Genomic DNA, 26660 nt, shown 5'->3' with positions numbered 1-26660 from the left:
TGAATTAGCTATTAAAATTCTAGATTTTTTTATTTCAGCAGCAATGTGAAATGTGAGCCAATGTGATTTATTCAATCCACCTGAAATGTAACACAAGGGCCAATTAATTGTTCTCATTTTGCAATTCACTCATAAATATGCACAAAAAAATTATCTTAGCTTTGTTCTTTTTGTTTTCTCAGCGTAAAGTTGCCAATCTGGAGGAGGAGTGCAGTGCGCTGAAGACTTCTGAAAGTTATTCATTTGAGGTACGTGGGAACAACTCGTGAAACATGATTTGGAGCATGATAAAGTTGTGATTACATTACCTCTCTTCACCTCCTCAACTCCAAATTTCCGAAGTGAGTAATGTGTTTTGTCTTATTTCACTTGCAGGCAGACACATTTAACCATGCTTACAATGTGGAATCAGAAGCAGACCTCATCGAAGGAAGCAAGTATGGAAATTATATTTTTGGAGGAAAATAACCACTCGTCGCCCTTCTTTTTTGCTTTCGATAAATGATGGATTTGTTACTACAATTTTGAGGAAACTAAGAGATTTCCACTGTAAATAAAATGTCCTCAGGCCTTCTTTTAGAATGCTAATTTATGACAAAGAAGAAACCCAAAATACTGGAATCAGGTTTTAGCCAAGAGGGAATGTGGCGGTGGTCAGTCTGTGTCATGGCATCTCCACAAACACTTTCTAGGACAAGGGTTACCAACCTTTTTGATATTGATTAGCACAAAAATGTATTTCTAAATTAACATATCATGTTATAATTATGCTGTCATTTTGTTATTATCAGGTTTTATTGATCACAAGTGGATTAAAAATAGCCAAAGTGAACCTCTATAACATCTTCATTGTTTTAGTGGTTGACTTCATTGTTTTAGTGGTCTTCATTGGGTACCTTAAAAAAAGTAGTGGGTCTCCACAAACTTTTTGACGGATGGCCATATTTTAGGCTTCAAACTTCAAGATGAAAAACTCTAAATATATTTTTAAAAATCAACAACATGTGAGACACAAACATGAATAGAAACCCAATTGATTCAACATTTTATATTGTCATGAGAAATATTTAAAAAGTCGGTGATTCAAAAATATTGTCCCCCTTTGAATTCAAACTATTTACAACCTCCTTTTGCTGCGATCACAGCCACAAGTTTTTTTAGGGATGTCTCTATAGGTTTCTCACGTCTACAGATATATTTTGCCTGTTCTCTCTTACAAAAAAATACTGCTTAGAAAACCGCTCAAGTTCCTCAAGGTTTGATGGTGATGGTTTGGTCACAGCATTTTTCAGATTTTTCCACTAATGCTCTACAGAATTGAGGTCTGCACTTTGTCTTGGCCATTATAACACCTTTATATTGTTAGTTTAAAACAATTTCATTCTAGATTTTGCTCTATTTTAAGGGTCGCTGTTGTGTTGGAAGGTGAACGTGTGCCCCATTTTCATGTCTCCTGCAGACTCCAACAGATCACCCTGTATTTGGCTCCATCCCATTAACTCTAACAATCTTCCCAGTACCGACTAAAGAAAATCCAGATTAAATCACGATGCTGAACCACCATGTTTGACATTGGGGATGGTGTTTTTAGGTTGATGTGTAGTGTTAATCTTACGCCAAATGTAATGCTTTGCAATCATCCCAAAAAGATCAATTTTGGTCTCATCTGACCAAAGCACCTGCTTCCACATGTTTTGTCTCTCCTATGTGGCTTTTTGTAAACGCCAAATGGGCCTTTTTATTGTATTTTTTCAAAAAGGGCTTTCTCCCATAATTGGCAGATTATCGCAGAGTATGACATTTAGTCGTCTTATGCACAGATTGTCCTAGCTCAGCTGTGTATTCCTGCAAGCCATCGAATGTGAACATGGGCTTCTTAGTTGCTTGCCTGTTTAGTTTTCTCCTTGTTTGGGCCTAAGTATGTTATTTCTCATCTCATCTCTCATCTCATTAGCTGCACCGCTTATCCTCGGTAGGGTCGCGGGGGTGCAGGAGCCCATCCCAGCAATCATCGGGCAGTGGGCAGGGAACACCCTGAACTGGTTGCCAGCCAATCTCAGGGCACACAGGGACAGATAACTCACTTGCTCATTTACATTTTTATTTTGTTTTGTTCTACTTTAACCAATGTGTCGGTATCACATGATTTTGGGTAGTTGGGCGGAGATAAGGAAGGGGATTTTATTGTCTTACTGTACACAGTTTTTATACAACAATTTATTGCCTAAAACAGTGCTTTACAAATAAACTTGTTTAAAGTTTAGAGGGACAGCCAGGCTTTGGTAGGTTTGAAGTGGTTTTATCATCGGGAGGTGTTTACTACTTTATCCCGGACCTGTGTTCTTTTATTCAAAGATATGCCAAAAAAAGAGAAAATCTTAGCTTTTTTTGTTTTTGATTTCTCAGTGTGAAGTTGCAAACATGGTGGAGAAGCGTAGTGCTCTGAAGTGTTCATAATGCCAGTGTCTCCTTTTACAGACCCCTGAGACCATCACAGAGCAGGTGCATTAAAACTGAGAATTAATGACAATGTGTTTGTCATTGTTAGTCATTCAGGTCGACATTGGATCACAAAGAGCCGAAATTTTTAACTGTGAGAGTCAAAGAGCCACACCACGCACTGACGTAACCTACGCAGATGGTTGTCAGTCAGTTATGTGTCCGGAGCAGCATAAAAACAACAAATCTGCCAAATTAATTTCAAAATATTATTTATTATTCTTTATTAACTCTGATGGATTCAAGTGTGTTTTAAGAGGGGAAAAAGTAAACATGAAACGAGGCAAAGAGTCATAGTATATAGAAAATATGATGAGGCATATTATTGGCCAAGAGCTGCGCGTTCGCCACTCCTTTTCTAGGAGTTCCCTCAATACTGGAAGGGACACTAAACATGCATTTGAATGCAATTTAATTCTCGTGCTTTGTACGAGGCATCCTCAGTGCATGGTGGGTTGAAAAACATTCTGCAATCCTTTATCCCTGATCAAATATTGCTGCAAGCGGGGTCTGCAAAGCGCATTTTTTTTGGGCCTGTCTGCTCTTTTTTTTTGTTCTGTCCACCAAAAAGTGAGCTGCACTTACTGTATGCAGCCACGATCCATTATTCCCAATCCCATACTGCTGCGAGTAGGTACAATCAGAAGGCACTCCGGCCCGTCTAAAATGAAATGCACGGTTTTGCCCGCGATCCATTATCCCCAGTCGACTTTTGCTGGCAGCAAGGTTCAGCAGAGCAAATTTGGGTCATACCCGGTGACTCTTTTTTTTTTCCTGTTCTTTCCATCTAAAATGAACAGCACTGTTGCGGCTGTGATTCATTACTCTGGTTGGCTATTGCTGTGAGCGAGGGCCAGCAGAGCGCATGTTCAAAATCAAAGGAGTTTGGGGGGGTTGCCTTGTGGATTTTCGCATAGCCCTTTGTATTTTGAGAAACGAATGATTAGAGTATACATTATTGATTCTTTTTGTGCAACTTTATATTGTCGTAAGAGAGAGGCACTATTTCTAGGGTTTCAATAATATTTACTTTGTGTGCTGCTAGCAAACTGGATAGAAATGACACAGATTTGGCACTAACGCCTGGCAAGAACAGCGATCCAAATGGAGGGACCCCAACAAGTGACGCAGGTTTCACTCCGCTTGTGCAAGAATTTTGTATTTTCCTTTTGAGTTAACTCTAAATTTTGGCTTGTTTCACTTAGACGCCGAGGAGCCAAGAAATTCTGTGTTAGCTGCCGAAGCTGACTATGAAAGGGACATGAAGGATTTCATTGATCTCTAACATGATAGTGTTAAGTATAATTGGGAATTATTTTTACTTTAAACTGTGATGACTGAATTCACGCTTTATATGAAAGTGTAAGTAATGAGTTAATGCTGTAATAAATTTGTTGACATGCTATTTGAATCTGAATAATTGTGAATTTAGTTCACACATTTCAGAAACCGTTATTTCATCATCATACTCACAAAATTGCTAGATTTGTTTAGGAAATAATCAGATACAAATGGGTTTTAAGTCAAGTTTTCCGTTGAAACCTTAACAACCCCTTAACCCTGCTGAAACCCCAATGTTCTGGAAAAACTGCTGTCAGCCATTTTGAGTCAACTTAAAATGATCTTGTTGGCGCCTTGTTCAGTGGGATTTTTGAAGAATTCATGGTAGGTGTCCTCAACTTTACAATCTCAGAATTTAAAACTCTTATGCTCCTCTAAAGAACCACACATAGTATCTGGGCAAAGTGACGTTTTAGCTTCACACTAAAACATAGACATAGACTGATGAAACTGCAAACCGACTCTTTCAATGTCTACTAATGAACAGGTTTTACTTAATACAGTACACCCCCGGGATACAACATGAATCCATTCTGACATGGATACGACAAAGTGAATTGGCCGTGTAGCAGGGGATCGAAATCTATGGTAATGCGCAGTTAATGCTTTCTGAACCCCGGGAACCCATATAAAAACATGAATATAACAATTAGTATATACTGGACTGTCTCAGAAAATTAGAATATTGTGATAAAGTTCTTTATTTTCTGTAATGCAATTAAAAAAACAAAAATGTCATACATTCTGGATTCATTACACATCAACTGAACTATTTCAAGCCTTTTATTATTTGAATATTGCTGATTTTGGCTTACAGCTGAAAAAAACACAAAAATCCTATCTCAAAATATTAGAATACTTCCTCAGACCAAGTAAAAAAAATAATTTTATAACAGCAAAACTAAATCAAACATTTGAAAATGTCCATTGATGCACTCAGTACTTGGTTGGGAAACCTTTTGCACGGATTACTGCATCAATCCGGCGTGGCATGGAGGCAATCAGCCTGTGGCATTGCTGAGGTGTTATTGATGCCCAGGTTGCTTCGATAGCGGCCTTCAGCTCATTTGCATTTGTAGGTCTGGTGTCTTTCATCTTCTTCTTAACTATACCCCACAAATTCTCGATGGGGTTCAGGTCAGGGGAATTAGCAGGCCAATCAAGGACAGTGATGTCATGGTCAGTGCACCAGTTACTGGTGGTTTTGGCACTGTGGGCTGGACTTGATGAAACACAGTGGACCAACACCAGCAGCTGACAGGGCTCTCCAAACCATTGCTGACTGTGGGAACTTCACACTGGATTTCAAGCAACTTGGATTTTGCTCTTCTCCAGCCTTTCTCCAGACTCTGGCGCCTTGACTTCCAAATGAAATGCAAAACTTGCTTTCGTCTGAAAAGAGGACTTTGGACCACTCTGCAACTGTCCAGTGCTTCTTCTCCATAGCCCAAGTCAGACGATTCTTCCGTTGTCTTGAGGTCAGAAGTGGCTTGACCATGGGAATACGGCTATTGTAGCCCGTTTCCCGGACACGTCTGTGAACTGTGGCTTTTGATACCTGGACTCCAGCTTCAGCCCAGTGTCTTTGAAGCTCCCTCAAATTCTGGAAGCGGCTCTTCTTCACAATTTTGTTAAGGCTGCGGTCATCTCTCTTGGTTGTGCAGCGTTTCCGGCCACATTTTTCCCTTCCAACAGACTTTTTGTGGATATGCTTTGAAACTGCACTCTGTGAACAGCCTGCTCTTTGAGAAATTTCTTTTTGTGTCTTACCCTCCTGATGGAGGGTATCAATGATGGTCCTCTGGACAGCAGTCAGATCAGCAGTGATTTAGTTTACTGAACCAAGCTGAGTGTTTTTAAGGCTCAGGAAACCCTTGCAAGGTGTTTCGAGTTAATTAGATGATTCAGGTGATTAGTTGAATAGCCTACTTGTATACTTTTTCATGATATTCTAATATTTTGAGATAGGATTTTTGAGTTTTCTTAAGCTGTAAGCCAAATTCAGCAATATTAAAATAATAAAAGGCTTGAAATAGTTCAGTTGATGTGTAATAAATCCAGAATGTATGACATTTTTGTTTTTTTAATTGCATTACAGAAAATAAAGAACTTTATCACAATATTCTAATTTTCTGAGACAGTCCAGTAGTAAGTCTGACTTATGTGAAAAATATGTATATGATCAAATAACATTATATCTATGTATAGTAAAAGTTACACTTTTTTTACTTAAGGAATGCCGCAACTTGAGCTGGTCGAGTGGAGTAGCGGGTGGATGCAGCGGGGATGGCAGATCAAAATCAAAACATATTTTAAACCTTACACTTCCAAGTATAATGAAAGATTTATTTGCTTTAGCTGCTTCTTTATTTTTTTTTTAAACAGTTCCGATCACCGATTGGTTAGGGCCAAGCAAATTAGCAAGCGTAGCCAATTTGCTTTAGCTGCTTCTTTATCTTTTTAAAAATAGTTCCGATCACCGATTGGTTTGGGCCAAGCAAATTAGCAAGCGTAGCCAATCGTTCGCCTTCTTAGTAATCCTTAATAAATGTTAGCTTTGTTTCTATGCTTATCATGTTTTTGCTTCTCCCTTTCAGCAAGTTTTGGGACGCAAGGTGAATAAATGCATTACAAAATATACCATACTTTAATTCATTACAAAACACAAAAGATTCTGAACTGAAAGATCAGATAGAAAGGCATTGTGGGAGATAGTTTTCCAGTAGTCGATATTTTCACAATGTCGAGACGCAAATCAATAGCACGGACACCGCAAAGTTTTGAATTTTTATGTATTCCGTCGTGCAAAATAAATTGTTATTGATATAGGGACATAAATAACATCTTTTTCCACATGTTAAATAAAAACATCGTAAGTAACCTGGGCGTCTATTACAGTAACTTGGAGTTTTTCAATCACCAAACTGAAGAAGAAAGAGCACAGGAGCTCAAGGAAATTGAATAAACTAGCTTGATGTTTTATTAGTAAATCCCTAGTAATTACACATGACAGCTGTACAAAAAGATGTGAACTTGTGAAAAAAAACCCGCTACATTTAAAGCTGCTTGCGAGAGAAACACGGGTAAGACTTTAAACAAAATTGTTAAAAAAGACACAATAAATAGATATTATAACGATACCAAGGCACAGGATGTTTCATGGACTCAGGAAAAATTCAAGACACTTAAAAATGGAATTTAAAAAAAGTTGACTATCAAATGAGGGTGGCTCTTGAAGTGCTGTCAAGAATTTCCTTCAGCTGTGCCTCAAGCATGACATTCTTCTTCACCTCCACATTGTAGTTGTACTTCAAGTCTTCGATCTCGTTGAAAAAGGTGGCGTCCAACTTGCCCAACTCTTCCTTCAGCTTTCGGACTTGAACTTCCAGTTGGCCTTTCTCTACCTCCGATGACCTCAAGAGACCTCTCAGCTTCCTGTTATCATCTTGGGTAAGAAAAGAGATTTTTGTTTCTGGTGCTTTAAGTGGAGAAGAGCTTTGTGTGGTGTCACCTGTGTCATATTTGGAGTCCCCAGTTGGCAGATCGCTGCGTTGGTCGAGTCTTCTTTTTAACTCCGTATTCTCTTTCCTCAACTCACTGTGGACACATTTTGATCAAAATTATTTCTGGAGTAGAAAGGGGGGCACACAACTGTGTGGGATAACAACCTTCTTGTATATTGTGGTGTCAAATTGTGACAGTGCCTTTTACAGTAACATAGACCCCCACTTTAAGGTGCTTTCACTTTTTGGTTTAAAATAATAATAATAATAATAATTCCTCATGCCATAAGGCTCTTGAAATCCACCCGGGGGAGTAAAAGCCCACATTAAAACCCACCCCCACATTTGCGTATTACCCTATTTTTATTACAGTGTGTATTTTATGTAGCACTATTTAAATACTCTATATCAACATGTTATATTGGGTATTTCTACATTCTATTTCTTTATTTTTCAACACAAGAATATTGCTGGAAGTGTGAATTTTCCTATGGGGATGAATAAAGTATCTATCTATCTATAAGATGTTTTTGGCCCCTCCAGATGGCATTTCCTCTTACTATATGACATCAACAACTTTAAGGTGTTTGTGCATATGACGGGTTATGGCTCTAAAACACCGGTCATCTATTGCTCAACGTCATTTAAAGTCCTGTTCTGTTATTGGTTTGGGTCACCATGAAAATGTTGATATGGCATTGAAAGAACTACCTCCCACAATGCTTTTCTGTTTTTTCGACCAGTTCAGAATCTCGTATGCCCCATCCCTGTAAGTTAATGCGATATTATTATTATTTTTTTTTTTTATGACCAACTTAATTTGTTAAGCTATGGATTCCAAGACTTGTAGTGACGCCAAGGGGAGAAGCAAATAGCATAACTATCGAAATAAAGCTTACGATTAACAAGAGATCAGAAGAAGGTATATCAGGGTTCTTACAGCTTAACAGCAAGTAAAATTAAAGACTTTTAAAGACTTTTTTATTGCCGCTTGAAATCCAATTTAAGACCAAGTTGACAAAAAAAAACACAAGGGAACCAAACTAAAAATATATATATATTACTTGCACACAATACATTGTGCCTCGTAGACATTACCTGGCATAGCTTCATCCATGGAGAAAAACATTTGGCGGGCAGACACTTGTCATTAAATTTAGTTAGTAAACCTTTTTAGTACAAAAAATACTAATCTTATTAATGTGATCACATTTTTAAGACTAATTGGATTTAAGACATTTTAATGCAAATGAAGGCTTTATTTTTTAAATAATGAATTCAAAACCTTTTAAGACTTTTCAAGAATCTGCAGGAACCCTGGATATGAATTGTTACCCATGCCAAGGAATATGACTGTAACAGATAAACAATCTGGACTATTATTAAAAATAAGGAAGCAATTAAAGCAAGAAAATCTGCTCAAGGCATAACAATCCTCACAGGTGGAAGTTTTTAAAATCTGTTTTATTTTTAACCCTCTCTTCCCCCATCCCTGCATCCACCCACTAACTATTGTCCCAGCTTTACTTTTCAATTCCATGTTTTCTTTAGATGTATTCTTATAATTGAATGTAATGATAAACATAGTAAAGACTATTTATGTGTAAAATAAAAGTATAGCGTTGTTTTATTGTTTTTATGTATCTGGGGTACTGGGAGTTCAATCTAATTATCATTAGAATCTCTTTGCAATGCCCAACTCAGAACGGATTAATGTCATATTCTGAGGGTCTACTGTAAAGAGTTAAACAAACAAACAAAAAATCATACCTCATTTGTTTGCAGTCTTCTGCTTTTGGATGTGGAGCACTTGCAGTATTCATTTTGTCAATCTTTAGCAATGATAAAATTGGATTATTTTAGCGGTGTCACCCAGGCCTAATGGAGACCATTAGCACTTTCTACTTGTCAAACTTTACCTGATCTTCGAGTCGCCTGATGCGGATTTGTAATTTCTCCTCAAGGAGGTTCGCTTCCCTCAATTGGTTTTTAAGTGTGACAATTCTGGAAGTTTTCATTGAGAGTTCATTCTCCAGTTCCTTCATCTTGTTATCAAACATCCTAGGAGGAGCAACAAGAAAACCGCAGTAAGTGTCAATTTTGTAACCGCGTGAAAGCCGGATTTCTTACCGAGTCACCACGGACATTTTGGCGGACTTTCTGTCAGTGACCTCAGTAGCAGGTTTTGACAGAGCCTCCCGAAGTCTTTGTTTGGTTTCTTCTAGCTCACTTTCCAGCTTCTCACAAGTGAGCTCCATGCTTGTCTTGGACACCCGCAGCTTTTCTGCAACTTCCACCTCCTGATGATCGAGGTTTCGAGTTTTCATTTGTGTTCTGCGACTTCATGGGTCAGGTGATATAGGATTCACAAAAAGCTTTGCATTTTTGGTAAAACCATAAAGTAGTAGTAGCTAATACTTTGTGATTTAAATTTAGAATTGATCGATAAATCTCCAAATTTGCAAAGGCCGGTTAAGCTGCGGTTCAAGCGGGTCATTTACCCTTTTGACTTGCTTTCTCAAACGTTCATTCTCCACGACAATCTTCTCCAGGCCTTGACATTTCGACTCCAATTTGTGAATTTCCGCTTCATGGTCGCTCCTCAGTTTGTTGTATTCGGCCTATTGGACAAAAGAAGATGTTTCAAAAAATGTTTTTGTGCCTCATGTGTGCACACCCACCTGTAGCTTTTTGTGGTCTTGCTCCAAAGCCTTGTCCTGACTCTTGATTGTGGAGCTTTTCTTTAGTGCCTCATTTTCTTTTTGTAATCTCTCCACAACCCTTTTCATTAAGTGGATGGTTTTCTCGAGTTCTGACACGGTTTTGTCATTGTGCCCAGCCTGTTGGCAATGAAGAAAAAATAGTCAAGTCACATTTATTTGTATAGCACTTAATCACAAATAGTCTCAAAGGGATGCACAGACTTGTGGATTTATTTATGTTCAGTGAGAAAACCTGCTTATTTACGTGGAAACATACTTTGATATTACCCAGCCTCTTTTGCAAATCTGCACGTTCCTTTTTCAAGACGTTGAACATCTCCTCCTGGTCTGCAACTTTACTCTAGAGAACGAAGCATAAATGATCAATTTAGATCCTATGAACAAATTACAAGGAGACAATACCCGCAGTGATATGGATGGAAAGCGCTGTGAACCTTAAGCCTTGGCAGGTCGATGTTGGCCTGTGCCAACTGGAGGCGCAGCTCCAGGTTTTCGGAAGCCAGTTTGAGGTTTTCCTTTTTGAGGTCTGTGTGTCCCGAGGTCTCTGCGTCTTTTTCTGATGTCTAGAGTATGGCAACAATAAGAAGTATTGGACAATATTCCAATGATTTTTGCAGGTAATCTGTTCAAGACCCACATATTTTAATTTAATTCAGTACTAAGTAACAAGGAATGCGTTTACTTACGCGCATTACTGCACAGTTTCCCTCATCCAGGTTATTTTCAAGGCACAATGCAATGAGGGAATTGGTTTCTCTTGGACATTTCCCTTTTATTTTCTTCCACCTCTGTGATAATGCTATGGTCCATATAGAGTGGATGCGAAAGTTTGATCCATTTATTTGTAGTGAAAGTCCACAGTTGCATCCATACATGTATAGCGGGCATCACAATTGTGTCCACTTTTTAACTTATATGAAGCTACCTTAGTTTTCTCTTTAGTCCCTTTTTAGGATAAGTAATGTCCTAAGGGGCAAGGGGAGGAATAAATAATTGTAAAAATATATGTGTATGCATAGGTTTGATGCCACTGAACATTTTAAGGGATTAGACGCCAAAAATATTCACAAATGGCTGAGTTATCCCATTTCAAGTTCAAGTCCAAATCATGTAAACTGACATGTATTGTGCAAGGTTTTGGGGGAAACTGCTATCGTCCCCCCCAAAATGGCATGTACTTTTTGACTGATTCAAAGCTCTAATCAGGCCATATGAAGTATTCACCAAGATATTTGATGTATATACAGTTCAGTTAGATTTCTTTATAACCACTTTTATGATAGATAATGTCCTAAGGGGTGGTAGGAGGGATAAATATATATAAAAGAACTATACGTGCATGGATAAGTCTGATGACACTTTCCATTTCTTGGTGTTGGAAGTAAAAATATTCATAAATGGCTGAGTTATCACACTTTTAAGTTCACGTCCAAATAATGTACACTGACATACATTGTGTAACCCCCAAAAAATGAATGCCACGAGAGTTAATTGGATACCAAAATTTGATGATGTTTGCAAAGATTGGAAGAACTAATCAATACAAAAAAACATTTGCAATGGAATAAGAACTCAAAAATGTAACCGGGATAGTGCGAGGAAACAAAAGAAAAATCTAGAGAAGTGTGGAACTTTCACCTTGGGACACCACAACAGAAAAGTAAACCACCTAAGGGGAGCACTCACAAGTCTAAAGCCGCTCTAGGAATTCTACGAACATACTACTGGAAGCCTACAGTGACCTGAAGTACCTTTGGATGAATCTGTGACCTGACTTCTGGCTCATGCAAAACATCATCCATTTGTTTCCAAATAGCGCTGTCTGGAATTTGGCTTGCTTTCTCATTTTTACTCAAGTGTTTATTATCTGTCGTTGGCTCGCCTGCAGACACTTCATCTTGCTCTGTCCCCACAGGCTTTTCTGTGCCATTATCCTTTCCCTCACCGGCCAATTCATCTTCCTTATTCTTTGTTTCACCTCCTTTTGCAGAGGCCAATGATTCACATCTTTCAGATGCAGAATCTGTGATTTCTGAACCTTCTTGTATGACTTCACATTCCCCTTTACTTCTCCTTTCGTATTTCTCATCTTCTCCTTTAATATTTTTTTTTTCCTCCGTCTGTTTTTCAAGGTTTGTATCGTTTTTGGCGGTTTGGTTTTCACACGCGGGCAGTTCAGGGTTGTTGGTGTTGATTTCAAAGCTCATGGAACAGCGCCATGGTTCATTGGGATGTTGAACTTCGACATCAAATGTTGTCCCTTTGAGAGCCTGCAAGTTTTTCCCCTTCACATGTGGCGAATCAGACTGACAGCAGTCAAGAAAGAAAGCAGATCAAGACATGGCAATACATACAGCAAGGCTACATCATAAACTTGGTGGTGGTGTATGAAGGAGGCCCATGTAAGAATGCTTTAAAATCTGGCAATTTTCCCACAGAAACACTCACAGGCTGTTTTGTGCCGAAGGTCTGGTTTTCTACAGCTCGCAGCTGTTCTTCCAGGTGGTGGTTTCTTCGAGTCAGATCTTCCACAGCAGCATCACGACTTAGAGCCTGTTGCTGCCTAGAAGATAACCGCAGGTCAGTAAAGTTGTCTGGGCTTTGCGCTGCTATTCCAAATCTGCTTTATAAAACACAGCTGCTTGTAAGAACTGAGGGCAGAAAGTGCATTTAGCCAGGTAATTTGATTGATGGGATTGGCCAGGAAGACATAATTCATACTTTATAGCGATCAGCTGAGTCTCCAGTTCTGCGTTATTTTTCTTAAGTTTCCCCAGGTCTTTGTCCAACTCCTCTCGTCTAGCTCCGGCTACCTGATCCGCTGTCACACCTCGAGCCTTTGTTTTCCTCTGTAGTACGTTTCTCTCTCGCTCCAGCCTAAATCAGCATAGTGATAAAAACAAGGTCAATTTTGGTTATTATGAAATATTAAGGCTTCTTCAGTCTTGTGGCTTTTTAAAGACTTGGCAAATTGGCAATACTGTATTTTTTCCCACTGTTTTTTTTTTTTACTATTGGTCCCAAGGCCTGCAATAATGCCAAGGGGAAAAGCAAAAACATGATAACCATGGAAATGAAGCTTGCAATTACCAGGAAATAAAGAGTTGGCACACGCATCCCCTGCCATACGAACATTTTATTTTGTGATCCCAACTCAGAACGGATGGACATATGTAGTCAAATATTTAACCGTTAAACCTCTCCACTGACCTGCTATAGAGGTCCTTAATAGTGCTGAGCTGCTTGGACAGTGATTCATTTTCTTGTTCCTTGTCCTTCAATGCATTCTTCACCTTCTCAAGTTTTGACTGCCACTTCTTACCCTCTTCCCACTGCAGTATTTCCTCCTTGCTCTGTTAAACGTCCATGTGAAACGGATTTAGGACAGGTGCAAATAAAACATTACGCATTTAGATTCAACAGTTCATATTTTGCTCACCTTTCCTATAGTGATTCTTTTGATCTCAGCACTCTTTTCTAAATCTGACTCCAACTTCCTGATCTTCTTCTGCAGATTCTCAATGGTTGGTCCCTTCCCCTCAAACACTGGTTGACTCTAAACAAAATCTTTCTGTATGTAACAAAAGTGTACAAGTGTTTTTGCACTTGATTTTTTTCCTTACCTGAAGACAGCAAGTGAGCCTCTTGACTTGCTTTTGCAGGGCTTCAATTTCTTGATCTCCCCCTTCTTTTTTAGCTTGAATGGTCCTCTGGTGGTTTTGGCTCTTCTGGAGCTCTTGGTTCAAACTGTCCACTTCCTTCCTGAGAGTATTTTCGTTTCTCCTGGCCAACTCTTTTGCCACTTGCAGTTCGTTGCTGAGCGCTTGCACATGAGCCTTTGTGGAGAGAACATGAGGCTGTTTTGAATATGTCCCGATTCCCGTCCTGCTCTGGTTGTTGTTATCCCACTTGTATTACCTTCAAGTCGTTTGTGTGTTTGTCGATTAATTTTTGCACATTGAGCCTCTCTTCCGTCTGGGCGGCGTTGGCCAAGACTTGCTGTTCGGCAGCTGAGGTCATCTGAGTCCGCAGTTCTAAGAGAACTTTGCTGAGAGCCTGAGGAAACGATCACTGTAAGGGAAACGTTCTGAGCCAAAAGTGAAACAACAAACATCACTACTTTGATCTGTTTCTCCTTGTGGACAAGCTGCAGCTTAAGCCGTTCCACCAAATTCTTCATGGTGTTGCTAGGGGACAGAATGTTGGCTTCTTTTTGATTCAAAAGCTCATTCTGAAGAGATTCAATCGCTTTCTTCAGTTCGCTTATTTCTCTCCTTTGGTCTTTGTTCTCCATGGCTAGATCTTCCATTTCTGCGACATGAGACTCTTTCAATCTGAGCACAAGGCATAATGTTCGTAATGTAGTTACATTTTTCAGTAAGGGGATTGATCTCAGTAAAGAACCCCTCCAATCAACCCAATCACCTCATTTACATGCAGGGAATGAACCGACTGGGATCGAAAGTCAAAATTCTGGGGCAATCCAAATCAATTGTTAGAGACAAATAAAGACCCCATATGCATGGCGTGTTCGAGTATTTGGATTACAAGGGTGAAGCGAGGCAATGTCAATATGTAAATAGTTGTCGTGTCTACATAAATCGATGTCCTGTGCACATTTAACTTTTGACATGAGTGATGGGATTATTTCATTAAAGTCACTTACTAAATTCAATGAAATGCTATGCTCATTTTCCCCGCGTTCCGAAAGTGAGCTTATAAGATGTGCTTTTACGTGGTTTGCCAAAAGGCCTACACTATATATGGATGGAGACAACTGTGCAGTCCACATAATATAGATCGATAACACCTGTGGTGTTTTTCTCTGCGGGAGCAGAAGATAAAATGGAAATGTCTCAAAAAGATCAACAGATACACATGTGGCTTTTTAGCAAGTAAGCTAAAGTTTGCGTGTATCATTTGTTTCTTTACTAGAAGTCCTACCGCTCTTTGTGGCATAAGAAATTCCCTCAGCACAAGTAATCAGAAATTTAAAGAATTAACCAAACCATTTCAACTGGAATACTTGCAGTCTAACTAAGAACTTTATCAAATTATTGTGTGTGTTTACATGGCTTTACACGGTTAAAATCCTAGCAATAGTCAGATTCCAATCAAAGTATTACCTACATGTAAACATATCCATTGACACTAGTACAAAAAAACTCGTCAGTCCACTTCAACAAGACCAAATACAAGAAGTGGAAAATGGCTTGTCAATTGAGGAAGTTGTAATAACCTGGACATTTCGTCAGCATGTTTCTTGGTCTGTGTATCCATGGCCATCTTCTTCTGCTCCAACTCTATGTCGGCTAATTTTAGTTTGTTAGTCAAAGAGATGAGGGACATATCCTGTTCAATCACAGTCTGCTCCAACTCGGCCATACGGTCCAAATGTTTGGAGTTAGGCACTACGATGCTGGGCTTTTTCATCATTTCCTGGGGGGAAAAAAGACATAGGGTGTAAGTCTGTAGGACATATTTTAGTGACAAACACTGATATTTTCAATTATGAGATTTATGATGATTAATCCATTAGAAATCTGACTTCATTTTTGCTCACTTAATTATTTAAAAAAAAAATTAATCCAAAAAGAAATTATTGAATGACCATCTCCTAATATTTTTTATTGGCAAAATTTGAAGGGATTATTAGATATTGTTTTTCTCTTTTCATCAACATTGAAAGTATATGGGGGGATGTAATTTAGGATTAAGAAAGTTATTATTTAACGTTTCAAAAAAGTTAATTGAATTATTCAACATTTGAAATCTCTTATCACCATATTTGCTGAAGAATTCACAAAAGCCCATAGAGAAAAACAAATTGGTTTCCAGGAAGTGTTTTAAATGTATTAGACCAGGGGTGGCGAACACGCGGCTCTAGAGCCGCATGCGACTTTTGGCCAATAAAAATGCGGCTCTTTGCCTCATCATATTTTCTATATACTGTGTGACTCTTTGCCTCGTTTCATGCTTAGTTTTTTCCCCTCTTAAAACACACTTGAATCCATCAGAGTTAATAACAAATAATAAATAATATTTTGAAATTAATTTGGCAGATTTGTTGTTTTTATGCTGCTCCGAACACATAGATAACTGCAAATCATCTGCGTAAGTTATATCTAATGCCGATCAGTGCGTGGTGTGGCTCTTTGACTCTCACAGTTCTTTGTGTCAAACTTGTTCGATGAAACTAGATCCCTTAAACGAGAATGCAGGAAATCTGAAAGAAAATGGCGCGCTACCAAGCTTGAAGTTTTCCATCAAATCTGGTGTGATAGTTTGTTGAAGTATAAAGCGGCCCTGGCCTCTGCAAAATCAGCCTACCTTTCGAAGGTGATTGCGTCACAAAAGAACAATCCCAAGGTCCTTTTCGACACTGTAGCATCACTAACAAGGCAACAGACTATCCCAGATAGCTCCACCCATTCTGCCCACGACATAATGGTCTTCTTTACTAAGAAGATCCAAAGCATACAGGAAGAAATTGCTAAAGACAGTATTAATTCAACACTTACTAAAGCACTCAAATCTCTAGATGCACGACATGGTGGCTGTCTAGGTATTTTGTCCCGTTTTAGTGAACTGTCACTCGATAATCTTAAACAGATGGTGAATACGGCCAAACCGACGACTTGCCAGTTCGACCCACTTCCAGGTTCACTTATTAAAGGTCTCTTTGGCGTTCTTGCACCTTCAGTTCTAAATATTTTAAACATATCACTCTCCTCAGGTGTAGTTCCAGCTGCTTTTAAGTCCGCCGTCATTAAACCCACACTGAAACGACCCAACCTAGATCCAGAAAACTTATGTAATTATAGACCTGTGTCAAACCTACCGTTTCTTTCTAAAATACTTGAAAAAGTAGTGGCACAGCAGCTGAATGATTTCATGTCCGAGAACAATCTCTTTGAATCAATGCAATCAGGATTCAGGGCTAACCACTCTACTGAGACAGCTCTGATTAAGGTAACCAATGATCTCCTACGGGCAATGGACTCGGGCGCATCATCACTTTTGCTGCTGCTGGACCTTAGTGCTGCATTTGACACAGTGGACCATATTATCTTGCTAGAACGGTTGGAAAAATGGATTGGTCTCTCAGGAAGCGTCCTATTATGGTTCAGATCCTACCACTCAGATAGGACACACTGCGTTAAATATGGCGAATTGACATCTGAGCCATTTAGTGTTACTTGTGGTGTTCCGCAGGGTTCAGTGCTTGGCCCCCTTCTCTTCAGCATTTATATGCTTCCACTAGGTGATATTATTCGCAAGTACAATATCAGTTTCCATTGCTACGCAGATGACACTCAACTCTATCTCCCGATGGAGGAATCTGCCACACTAAACTGTGGAACTTTGGAGGCCTGCCTCACTGAGATAAAAGAGTGGATGTCACTCAATTTCCTGCGTCTTAATCCTGAAAAGACTGAAATGTTAGTTATTGGTCCATCTAAGTCCCGTGACTTATTCTCTAAAACCGCAGTGAACTTGGACAATTGCCACATCACACAGAGTGACTCACTTAAAAATTTAGGTGTCATTTTCGACCCTGATCTGTCCTTTCAAACACATGTGAAGAAAATTACTAGAACCGCTTTCTTCCATCTCCGTAACATTGCTAAAATTCGTCCTATACTTTCTCAGTCGGATGCGGAAATCATAATTCATGCATTTGTTACCTCCCGTCGAGACTACTGTAATGCACTACTTTCCGGTCTTCCGATGACCGGACTCAAGAGTCTTCAGCTGGTACAAAATGCTGCAGCGAGGCTTTTAACAAGGACAAAAAAGTACGATCACATCACCCCAATTTTGGCTAACCTGCATTGGCTCCCTGTTAGCCTATGATGCGATTTTAAGGTTCTCCTACTACCATACAAAATCATACATGGACTTTCCCCCTCATATCTTTCAGATCTGATCTCCCCCTATGTCCCGGCCCGAAGCCTTCGTTCCGAGAGCGCCGGTCTCCTGGTGATCCCAAGAGCCAAGAAGTGTTCCGCTGGTTCGAGAGCGTTCTCCATCCGGGCACCGGTGTTGTGGAATGCTCTTCCCCCTGAGATCCGATCTGCAACCTCGGTGTAAATGTTTAAATATAGGCTTAAAACTCACTTCTACTCTATAGCATACGAGTAACCTAAACTTCTTATATGTAATAACTTGTGAAGCCCTTAGAGACTAATTGTGATTAAGGGCTATACAAATAAAAATGACTTGACTTGACTTGACTTGTTCACTCCCCCTGTATTAGACTGATTATAGTGGGAGACTGAGCCTGTTTAACCCTTACTTTTAATTATTAAAAGCAGGTAATAACATAATACTGTAGTAATAGAAAATGGTAGGTTGTTATTCGTCACACAGTGCAGAGGTCAAGGGTTCAAGTCCAGCTACTGGCCTCTCCGTGCGGAGTTTGCATGTTTTCCCCGTGTCTGCTTGGGTTTCCTCCCACATTACAAAAACATGCATGGCAGGCTGATTGGCCGGTCCAAATTCTCCCAAGAAATGAGTGAGTGTGTGAATGATCGTCTGTCTTTTGTGTGCCCTGCGACTCGCTGTCAACCAGTTCACGGTTTTCCCTGCCCAGTGCTCGAAGATGGCTGGGACGGGCTCCATCATCCCCGCGACCATACTTAGGATAAGCGGTCCGAATAATGGATGGATGTATAACTAGAAGCCCTCTGCACTAATCAGGAACAAAAAAGTAGCTCTCCTACTCCAAAAAAGTTGGTGACGCTTGTGTGTCAATCAGTACCGCTGCTTGCTGTTTGAGGCGATCCAGGGTCGAGTCATTGCTGGAGTCCAGCTTCTGATACAGCGTCCTCAGCTCCTCGTCGTGCTTCTTAATCAGCTCTTCTTGATCCTGAGTGAAATAAGCGCCTGATTTAGTAAAATACTTCAAGTGTTGGGCACGTTACTTTAAAAAAGTACATAGTGATAGTAATTACTCACTAATTCTTCCAAAAAAGTAACTCAGTTAGGAACTACTAATGCACAGTATAAAAAGGCAAACTAGGAACTGAGTTACCCAATAGTAAAATGGTAAATGGTCTGCATTTATATAGCGCTTTTCAAGTCAATGAAGACCTCCCAAAGTACTTTACAATGTGCTTCACACTTACCCATTCACACACACACACTTACACACCAATAGGGAGTCAGCCATGCAAGGCGCCTACCTCCTTATTGGGGGCATTATGGATTCAGTGTCTTGCCGAAGGACACTTCGACATAACACGGAGGAGCCGGGAATCGAAGTAACTAGTTACCAGGAAACTAACTTTTTCTGCTACTTAAAAAAAGTTGTAGTATGTCAAAGAATTTGACATTTTCTGAGCCGTATTTGAGTCAGTCGAATAGAGAAGAACAGACAGGCACCAGTGTTATAGAATCTGGTAATATTTATTGCAACTTACCAGCAACATAGTTATCCTACATTTGAAGTGCAACAAAAATAAACAGTAAACAATATAATATGGTAACAATCAACAGTAAACAATATAAAGTGAGTTTAATAAATTAAAACTCGAATTGTTTGTTGTAGAGATAATTCAGACTCCTTATAGAGAACCGGCTTTTTCGGCTTGGCTCAATAAAAAGTCTTCAAAATGGCTGATCAGGGTTTTTTTTTTTTGTTGTTTAATCCACATCTTACCATTTATTATGTATTATTATGAATGACTTAAAAAGGGGAAAAATAGAGCAAAATTTAAACTTAAAACATTAACATCCAAACATCCATCCATCAGCTACACTGCTAATGCTCACTAGGGTCGCGGGGATGCTTGAGCCCATCCCAGCTATCTTCGGGTAGTGGGCAGGGTTCACCCTGAACTGGTTGCCAGCTCGTCGCAGGGCACACAGAGACAGACAAGTCACCCACTCATTCACACCTAGGGACAATTTGGACCGGCCAATTAACCTGATATGCATGTTCTGGGAATGTGGGAGGAAACCCACGCAAGCACGGGGAGAACATGCAAACTCCTCACAGGAAGGTTTATTAAATATATATATATATATATATATATATATATATATATATATATATATATATATATATGTAGACTGGCCCAAGTTGGAAGTGTATCTATGTGTATATATATATACTGGACTGTCTCAGAAAATTATAATATTGTGATAAAGTTCTTTATTTTCTGTAATGCAATTAAAAAAACAAAAATGTCATACATTCTGGATTCATTACACATCAACTGAACTATTTCAAGCCTTTTATTATTTGAATATTGCTGATTTTGGCTTACAGCTGAAAAAAACTCAAAAATCCTATCTCAAAATATTAGAATACTTCCTCAGACCAAGTAAAAAAATAATTTTATAACAGCAAAACTAAATCAAACATTTGAAAATGTCCATTGATGCACTCAGTACTTGGTTGGGAATCCTTTTGCACGGATTACTGCATCAATCCGGCGTGGCATGGAGGCAATCAGCCTGTGGCATTGCTGAGGTGTTATTGATGCCCAGGATGCTTCGATAGCGGCCTTCAGCTCATTTGCATTTGTAGGTCTGGTGTCTTTCATCTTCTTCTTAACTATACCCCACAAATTCTCGATGGGGTTCAGGTCAGGGGAATTAGCAGGCCAATCAAGGACAGTGATGCCATGGTCAGTGCACCAGTTACTGGTGGTTTTGGCACTGTGGGCAGGTGCCAGATCATGCTGGAAAATGAAATCCTCATCTCCATAGAGCTTTTCAGCAGATGGAAGCATGTAGTGCTCTAAAATCTCTTGGTACACAGTTGCATTTAATCTGGACTTGATGAAACACAGTGGACCAACACCAGCAGCTGACATGGCTCCCCAAACCATTGCTGACTGTGGGAACTTCACACTGGATTTCAAGCAACTTGGATTTTGCTCCTCTCCAGCCTTTGTCCAGACTCTGGCGCCTTGACTTCCAAATGAAATGCAAAACTTGCTTTCATCTGAAAAGAGGACTTTGGACCACTCCGCAACTGTCCAGTGCTTCTTCTCCATAGCCCAAGTCAGACGCTTCTTCCGTTGTCTTGAGTTCAGAAGTGGCTTGACCATGGGAATACGGCTATTGTAGCCCATTTCCCGGACACGTCTGTGAACTGTGGCTTTTGATACCTGGACTCCAGCTTCAGCCCACTGTCTTTGAAGCTCCCCCAAATTCTGGAAGCGGCTCTTCTTCACAATTTTATTAAGGCTGCGGTCATCTCTCTTGGTTGTGCAGCGTTTCCGGCCACATTTTCCCCTTCCAACAGACTTTTTGTGGATATGCTTTGAAACTGCACTCTGTGAACAGCCTGCTCTATGAGAAATTTCTTTTTGTGTCTTACCCTCCTGATGGAGGGTATCAATGATGGTCCTCTGGACAGCAGTCAGATCAGCAGTCTTCCCCATACTTGTGATTTAGTTTACTGAACCAAGCTGAGTGTTTTTAAGGCTCAGGAAACCTCGCAAGGTGTTTCGAGTTAATTAGATGATTCAGGTGATTAGTTGAATAGCCTACTTGTATACTTTTTCATGATATTCTAATATTTTGAGATAGGATTTTTGAGTTTTCTTAAGCTGTAAGCCAAATTCAGCAATATTAAAATAATAAAAGGCTTGAAATAGTTCAGTTGATGTGTAATGAATCCAGAATGTATGACATTTTTGATTTTTTAATTGCATTACAGAAAATAAAAAACTTTATCACAATATTCTAATTTTCTGAGACAGTCCAGTATATATATATATATATATATATATATATATATATATATATATATATATATATATATATAAATAAAACGAAATGGATAAAATACAAACAAATTTAATCCTTTTATACACAACACATTTTTAGTCAACAGCAAAGAATCCCTGAAAATATGCATTTTGACCAATTACAAGAGAAAAAACGCGTCTCGAAGGGAATATCCTCTGGATTCCAATTCCGTTCATAGAGCCGTTTCAGTTGCCGCATTCCCCAGTTTGCCTTTTCATACTGCGCATTAGTAAATACTGTATTTGTAATCGCTATCCAATTATATGGTAGTCGCTATTATGAATGGTGACAAGAAGTAACGGAACCGGAGGAGAGTGAAAAACTGCACTGCTGAAAGCAGCTGGGACATGCCCCTGTTCTCGTTCTGCAGCCAAAGTATCGCACGGTTGTAATGACTGAGAAAATAACGCCATTATTCCCAACACTGAGGACGACAAATTATTTCACATCTCCGTACCTTTACAGCTTGTGTCAACTGGGTTTGATACTTCTTGAGGACAGCATCTTTCTTGTCCAATCGTCCTTGGAGATCTTTAATGGTCTTGTGGAGCAGTTTAAGTGTTTCTCCGTCACGCTCGGGAGCATCAGTCACGTGAGGCGCAGCACTCGAGACAGCAGTCGGCAAGCGGAGACGCAGCTCGTTAATGACTTTCTCCCTGGACAACACGTTCTTTTCGGACAATCTCAAGGCTTCTTCCTTCTCATTCAGTTTCTGCATTTGACCGAAATGATGCATTTCACCGTTGTGTGATTGAAAGGCGACACCGAAAAGACCAAAAAATGATACCTCCTCCAAGCGTTTGCAAGCGGTCTGCATGTTGGAGATGATATCAACTTGCTCACTGATTTTTTTCAAGGCAAATTGGAGTTGTTCGGTGAGAGCCAGATTTGTGTCTGGGAGGTAGCTTGGGGTCTCATGGACCTGAAATCAAATCTTGATAAAAGGATCTGAAAAGTTGCTGTTGTGAATAAACTGCTGAGTAGGCCATGCATGTTAGGTTTGAAGTAATGAAGCAGCGTAAAAAACAATTACAGTGAACAATCGCTATAATGCGGTTCACTTTCCACAGTCTATTTACTCAGCAATTTGCATTGTGTTCTGCATTATGATTGGCTAAATAGTCTTTCCTTCTGTTACTATTTGACAATACAGAAAATATATGTAAGAAAAAAAATGCAGTACTGTTTCAGTGTTCTCGTTTGCCCGCGTTCCTGCGTCCTAGACGCATAATTTTTGCTGGGGACGCATAGTCTCAAATCAACGTGCGTCCCCGGGACGCAACCTTTTTGCCACAAAATTGTCATTATTGCCCGATTACTTTTTTTTTCAACAAAGATTTACTGCACTCCAAACTTTTCGTCAGGCATTTTCATTTTGGTCTCGCGGTTCGAGTTTTCGCCTACACGCCGATCTTGGCCAACGAGATCTCGTTGTGGAGTGAAAGGAAGTCCGTCTTTTTTAGAGAACCGGCTTTTTTGGCTCAACTCATAAAAAGAGCCGGCTCTCAAACGGCTCACTTGTTTTGATGATTGATATTACGAATGATGTTGTATAAAGAAGTTAAGAAAAAAAGGAAGTATAAAAGGAGAAAATAAAAAAAGACAGGTTTGTGGTTATCCCTATAATCGGTATATTACCAACACTAATTTGATGCAGAAATGAATTAATAATTTTATGATTAAAACTGAATTAATATTTAGATTAATATTATATATTTGTCGCCGATTTACGATTTCAACCTATATAACACTACATTTTGGGGACCCATAGATTTTTGAGCATGCGAGTCCCCGGAACCCATCACTTTTCAGAGGTAAAATGAACACTGCTGTTTGTTCTTTTTGAGCCTGTAAAAGGTTGTTTTTTTGTTTCAGTAAATATCATTTGTGAAAAAAAAAAAAGGTTTGTACTTCATAGATTTTGCCTATCGCTTGTTCTTTTTGGAACATAACCTTTGCGATAATCGTGGGTCCACTGTTCTCTGAATTAATCGGTCTATTTTTAATTTATTTTACTCTCGATGCAGAATAAAAAAACATCAAAATAAACCTTTTCATTGACTTCCTGTAACTCTTTCTCGGGCTTTAATTGCTGGTCCAGTTGTCGCTCCAACTCTAACTCGCGCTGGTCCCAAGTTAGCTGTTGTTCTTCTTGCACCTTGATCAAAAGTAATTTAGTTTCAAAAGTGGCAAACACTTCACTGGCCGTCTCGTGCTCACCATATTTTGGTGCACGATCTCCTCGCTAAGTGAACGAATGTTTCTCTCCTGCTCCTCCACCATATTCTTGAGGTAGCGGATCTCTTCTTTCTGCAAAGCCACCTCTCTGCTTTTCCTCAGTTCCTGCAAATGTGCTTCTTCCATCTTCTTGTGCCACTCACGTATCTGTGTTTGGGAGGATATGGGATCTGTACTTCCAACTTTTGATTTTCTTGATTCTTGCTTTTGGAAAACAACTAACCTTCTGAGCCCCTTTGGCATCCTTCAACGTGTCACAGAGCTCCTCCAGGCCTCGTATCTTCATCTCCAGCTCCTCTGCCTGTGCCTCAGCCCTCCTGCGCTCCTCCTCTGCTTCCTTCCTCTCGAGGTACGCTTTTGCCTTTTCCTCCTGGAGTCCCACCAGAGTGGATGAAAACCTCTCTTGCTGCTGCAATGGCAGCGCGCCTGCAAACTGCCGGCGCAGCGACTGCACCGTGTGCCGCAGACGCCGACACCGGCTTCCGGCCTCCTGTCGGGCCAGGTACAGATCTCTCTCGCCAGCATCTAAACGCTGCTCGGTGCGCCGTAAAAGTGCCTCCAACTGGCGGACATGAGCAGTGGAGGCTGACAGTTTAGCCAAGGTGTCAGACTCGCTAAGTTGCAGAGCCACAATGTGCTGATGTAGTTTGGCCACCATCTCCTTCTCATCTGATTGAGACTAAGAAAGTAAATCAGAGATTTGACAAGTTCAAATTTGGACATCATTTTAGCCCCACTGCAAGACAGAAGAACCTTACAGAGAGTCGTCAACACAGCACAGCAAATCATCAGCTGCTCTCTGCCCCGCTTATGGGACATAACCGGCTCACGCCACTGCAGCAGAGTTGACAACTTTATTAAAGACTACTCAACCCAGCCACTAATTTTTGACCAGCTGCCTTCTGGAACTTGCTACAGGTACCTTAAAAAAACACTAACATGCTCAGAGACAGCCAACCAAATTTGCATCTTGCCTATGTATAGAAAGATGTATCTTGATTTTAATTATTTCTTATTTTTGCACCATGTTGCCTCTAATGTAATTGTACTATTTTCATTCCACTATTTTATGATGCACTTCCAACTTGGGCCAGTCTACAAACACAACCTTGTAAATATTAATACTGCCATAGCTAGGTAAGCTACCACACATACCTGGTAGTCTAAGATTTGTCTCCTCAGAGATTCCACCTCCTTGTCTTTTGATTGTTGTCTGGCCTGGAAAGCTGACGCTTGTTTCATGGCTATGTCGGAAACCTCCCGAAGCCTATTAAGGATATAGATTGACATAATAGTAATGATCAAAAACACAATGGTAATCTGTTTTCTGGTACTGTACTTTGAAAGCTCAGAGCGAAGTTGTGCTTCAATGTCTTCAAGCTGTGCGATCCTTGCCCGGTCAGCATCACTGGCTGCTTTGGTAACGCAGTCAGCCAGCTCATCCCTCAATTCTCGTTCAAGGGTTTGTGCTTCCATGTTCATTTTGGTCAGCTGAGGGTGGAAACAAAAACGGCATTCTTAGCCTATGGTCCCCATATGATAGCTGGCAGCTTGCCAACTCAGAAGAGAAATTAACATTGTCACAGTCTTCATTAATTTTTTTTATACCTACACAACTTTCTCTTCCCTACCTCAACAAACTTGGCTTCCAGCTCACAATTGCGCTCTTCCACTTTGCCGAGTGAACTCTTGAGCTTTTCATACATTGCGGTGGCGTGCTCCGCCCTTTGACGCTCGTTCAGCTCCTTCATCTCCAACGTGGCCATTCGCCGTGCAGCTGAAGCCCCCTCACCAGGGTTCTTCTCTGTATCGCCCGTCCCCATTTCCAACCTTGCATTCTCCCACGCATGCTCCAGCGTGTGCAGCTTCTCTTTGGTGATTTCCAGCTCCTTGTTGAGGGCGGCCATGTGTCCTCGTAGAGATGCATTCTCACTCTAAGGGGACGATAATGTTAATGTACTGGAAGTGCCACACTTTTATAAACAATGTCCTAAGAAAACAGGCTCCACAGTGGTCTGCTTGCATACCTCCATAACTTCCAAATCTGTGGTCCTCTTTACAAGCAAGCTGTCTCTTTGTAGCACATCTCGGTATTTCACAGTAAGTTCTGTGTACTGCTTGTTGGCCCTTTCCAAATCAGACGCTGGCACGCTTTCGTCTAAGGCCTTCTGCAGGGCTGTAATCCTATACGCTGCAGTTTCCTTTTTCACACAAAACAGGAGGGGTGGAAGCATAATTTATACATTACAGTAAATAACTTCAATGGGCCATCGTTGGAACATTGGACAGTGATCACTAAACAGGCCTCATACTAATTGTTTACCTTGTATCGTCGCAGTTCACCTATCCTCTCCGTGACCGCAGTCTGCATTTGAAGATCGGCATCCCTCAGGCGACAGTTTTCCTTGCGCAAGTGCTGTTCCTGCTCTGTCAGGGTGGTGCATCGTCGAAGCAGCTTCTTCTCGTTCACCTTGGACACGGTCAAGTTGCGCAGGGCCTCGCTCAGATGCTGCTTGACTTCCTCGGGTTCCTTCTCGAGAGTTTCAAGTAGGTCCTAGTAGTAGACATGAAGTGCAAAGTTAATGGG

The 26660-nt window shown here is 40.2% G+C and overlaps 3 protein-coding genes across 9 annotated transcripts in view; 2 read left to right on the top strand and 1 right to left on the bottom strand.

The window, feature by feature from the left end:
- The window catches only part of LOC148362866 (uncharacterized), a 32849-nt gene extending 20190 nt beyond the window's left edge, over positions 1–12659 (top strand). Inside the window, exons 31-36 of the mRNA XM_088340447.1 lie at positions 183–248; positions 376–437; positions 3545–3630; positions 3705–4164; positions 7144–7290; positions 12505–12659. Coding sequence (XP_088196573.1) covers positions 183–248; positions 376–437; positions 3545–3630; positions 3705–3784 — 294 coding nt within the window. The 3' untranslated portion in view covers positions 3785–4164; positions 7144–7290; positions 12505–12659. The remainder of the gene's footprint in view (positions 1–182; positions 249–375; positions 438–3544; positions 3631–3704; positions 4165–7143; positions 7291–12504) is intronic.
- The window catches only part of cep290 (centrosomal protein 290), a 44175-nt gene continuing 24312 nt past the window's right edge, over positions 6798–26660 (bottom strand). For 4 of the 6 annotated variants that reach the window (XM_088340441.1, XM_088340442.1, XM_088340443.1 and 1 more), the window contains 29 exons: positions 26397–26627; positions 26101–26274; positions 25705–26007; positions 25413–25564; positions 25229–25340; positions 24297–24752; positions 24056–24220; positions 23886–23993; positions 22623–22757; positions 22293–22547; positions 18831–18938; positions 15306–15505; positions 14187–14400; positions 13985–14122; positions 13690–13902; positions 13506–13622; positions 13277–13419; positions 12788–12943; positions 12515–12629; positions 11818–12372; positions 10501–10629; positions 10323–10406; positions 10025–10183; positions 9845–9964; positions 9474–9643; positions 9263–9404; positions 9114–9175; positions 7352–7437; positions 6798–7285 (listed from right to left, as the gene is read on the bottom strand). In XM_088340441.1, the coding sequence (XP_088196567.1) occupies positions 7056–7285; positions 7352–7437; positions 9114–9175; positions 9263–9404; positions 9474–9643; positions 9845–9964; positions 10025–10183; positions 10323–10406; positions 10501–10629; positions 11818–12372; positions 12515–12629; positions 12788–12943; positions 13277–13419; positions 13506–13622; positions 13690–13902; positions 13985–14122; positions 14187–14400; positions 15306–15505; positions 18831–18938; positions 22293–22547; positions 22623–22757; positions 23886–23993; positions 24056–24220; positions 24297–24752; positions 25229–25340; positions 25413–25564; positions 25705–26007; positions 26101–26274; positions 26397–26627 (5232 nt within the window). In that variant the 3' untranslated portion in view covers positions 6798–7055. Of the gene's footprint in view, positions 7286–7351; positions 7438–9113; positions 9176–9262; positions 9405–9473; positions 9684–9844; positions 9965–10024; positions 10184–10322; positions 10407–10500; positions 10630–11817; positions 12373–12514; positions 12630–12787; positions 12944–13276; positions 13420–13505; positions 13623–13689; positions 13903–13984; positions 14123–14186; positions 14401–15305; positions 15506–18830; positions 18939–22292; positions 22548–22622; positions 22758–23885; positions 23994–24055; positions 24221–24296; positions 24753–25228; positions 25341–25412; positions 25565–25704; positions 26008–26100; positions 26275–26396; positions 26628–26660 lie in introns of those variants that run through there. The other 2 variants (XM_088340445.1, XR_015850910.1) reach the window with 2 other exon arrangements.
- The window catches only part of tmtc3 (transmembrane O-mannosyltransferase targeting cadherins 3), a 79338-nt gene continuing 64223 nt past the window's right edge, over positions 11546–26660 (top strand). The window contains exons 1-3 of one of the 2 annotated variants that reach the window (XM_088340449.1): positions 11546–12468; positions 12534–12646; positions 26412–26620. The gene's annotated coding sequence lies outside the window, so the exon portion shown is untranslated. Of the gene's footprint in view, positions 12469–12533; positions 12647–24886; positions 24992–26411; positions 26621–26660 lie in introns of those variants that run through there. The other variant, XM_088340450.1, reaches the window with a different exon arrangement.

Source organism: Urocampus carinirostris, chromosome 7, assembly GCF_059441175.1.
Source record: "Urocampus carinirostris isolate Australia breed hairy pipefish chromosome 7, RoL_Ucar_1.0, whole genome shotgun sequence".
NCBI lineage: Eukaryota > Metazoa > Chordata > Actinopteri > Syngnathiformes > Syngnathidae > Urocampus > Urocampus carinirostris.
Note: the sequence above shows the minus strand (reverse complement) of the source record. Positions and strands in the feature narration are given on the sequence as shown.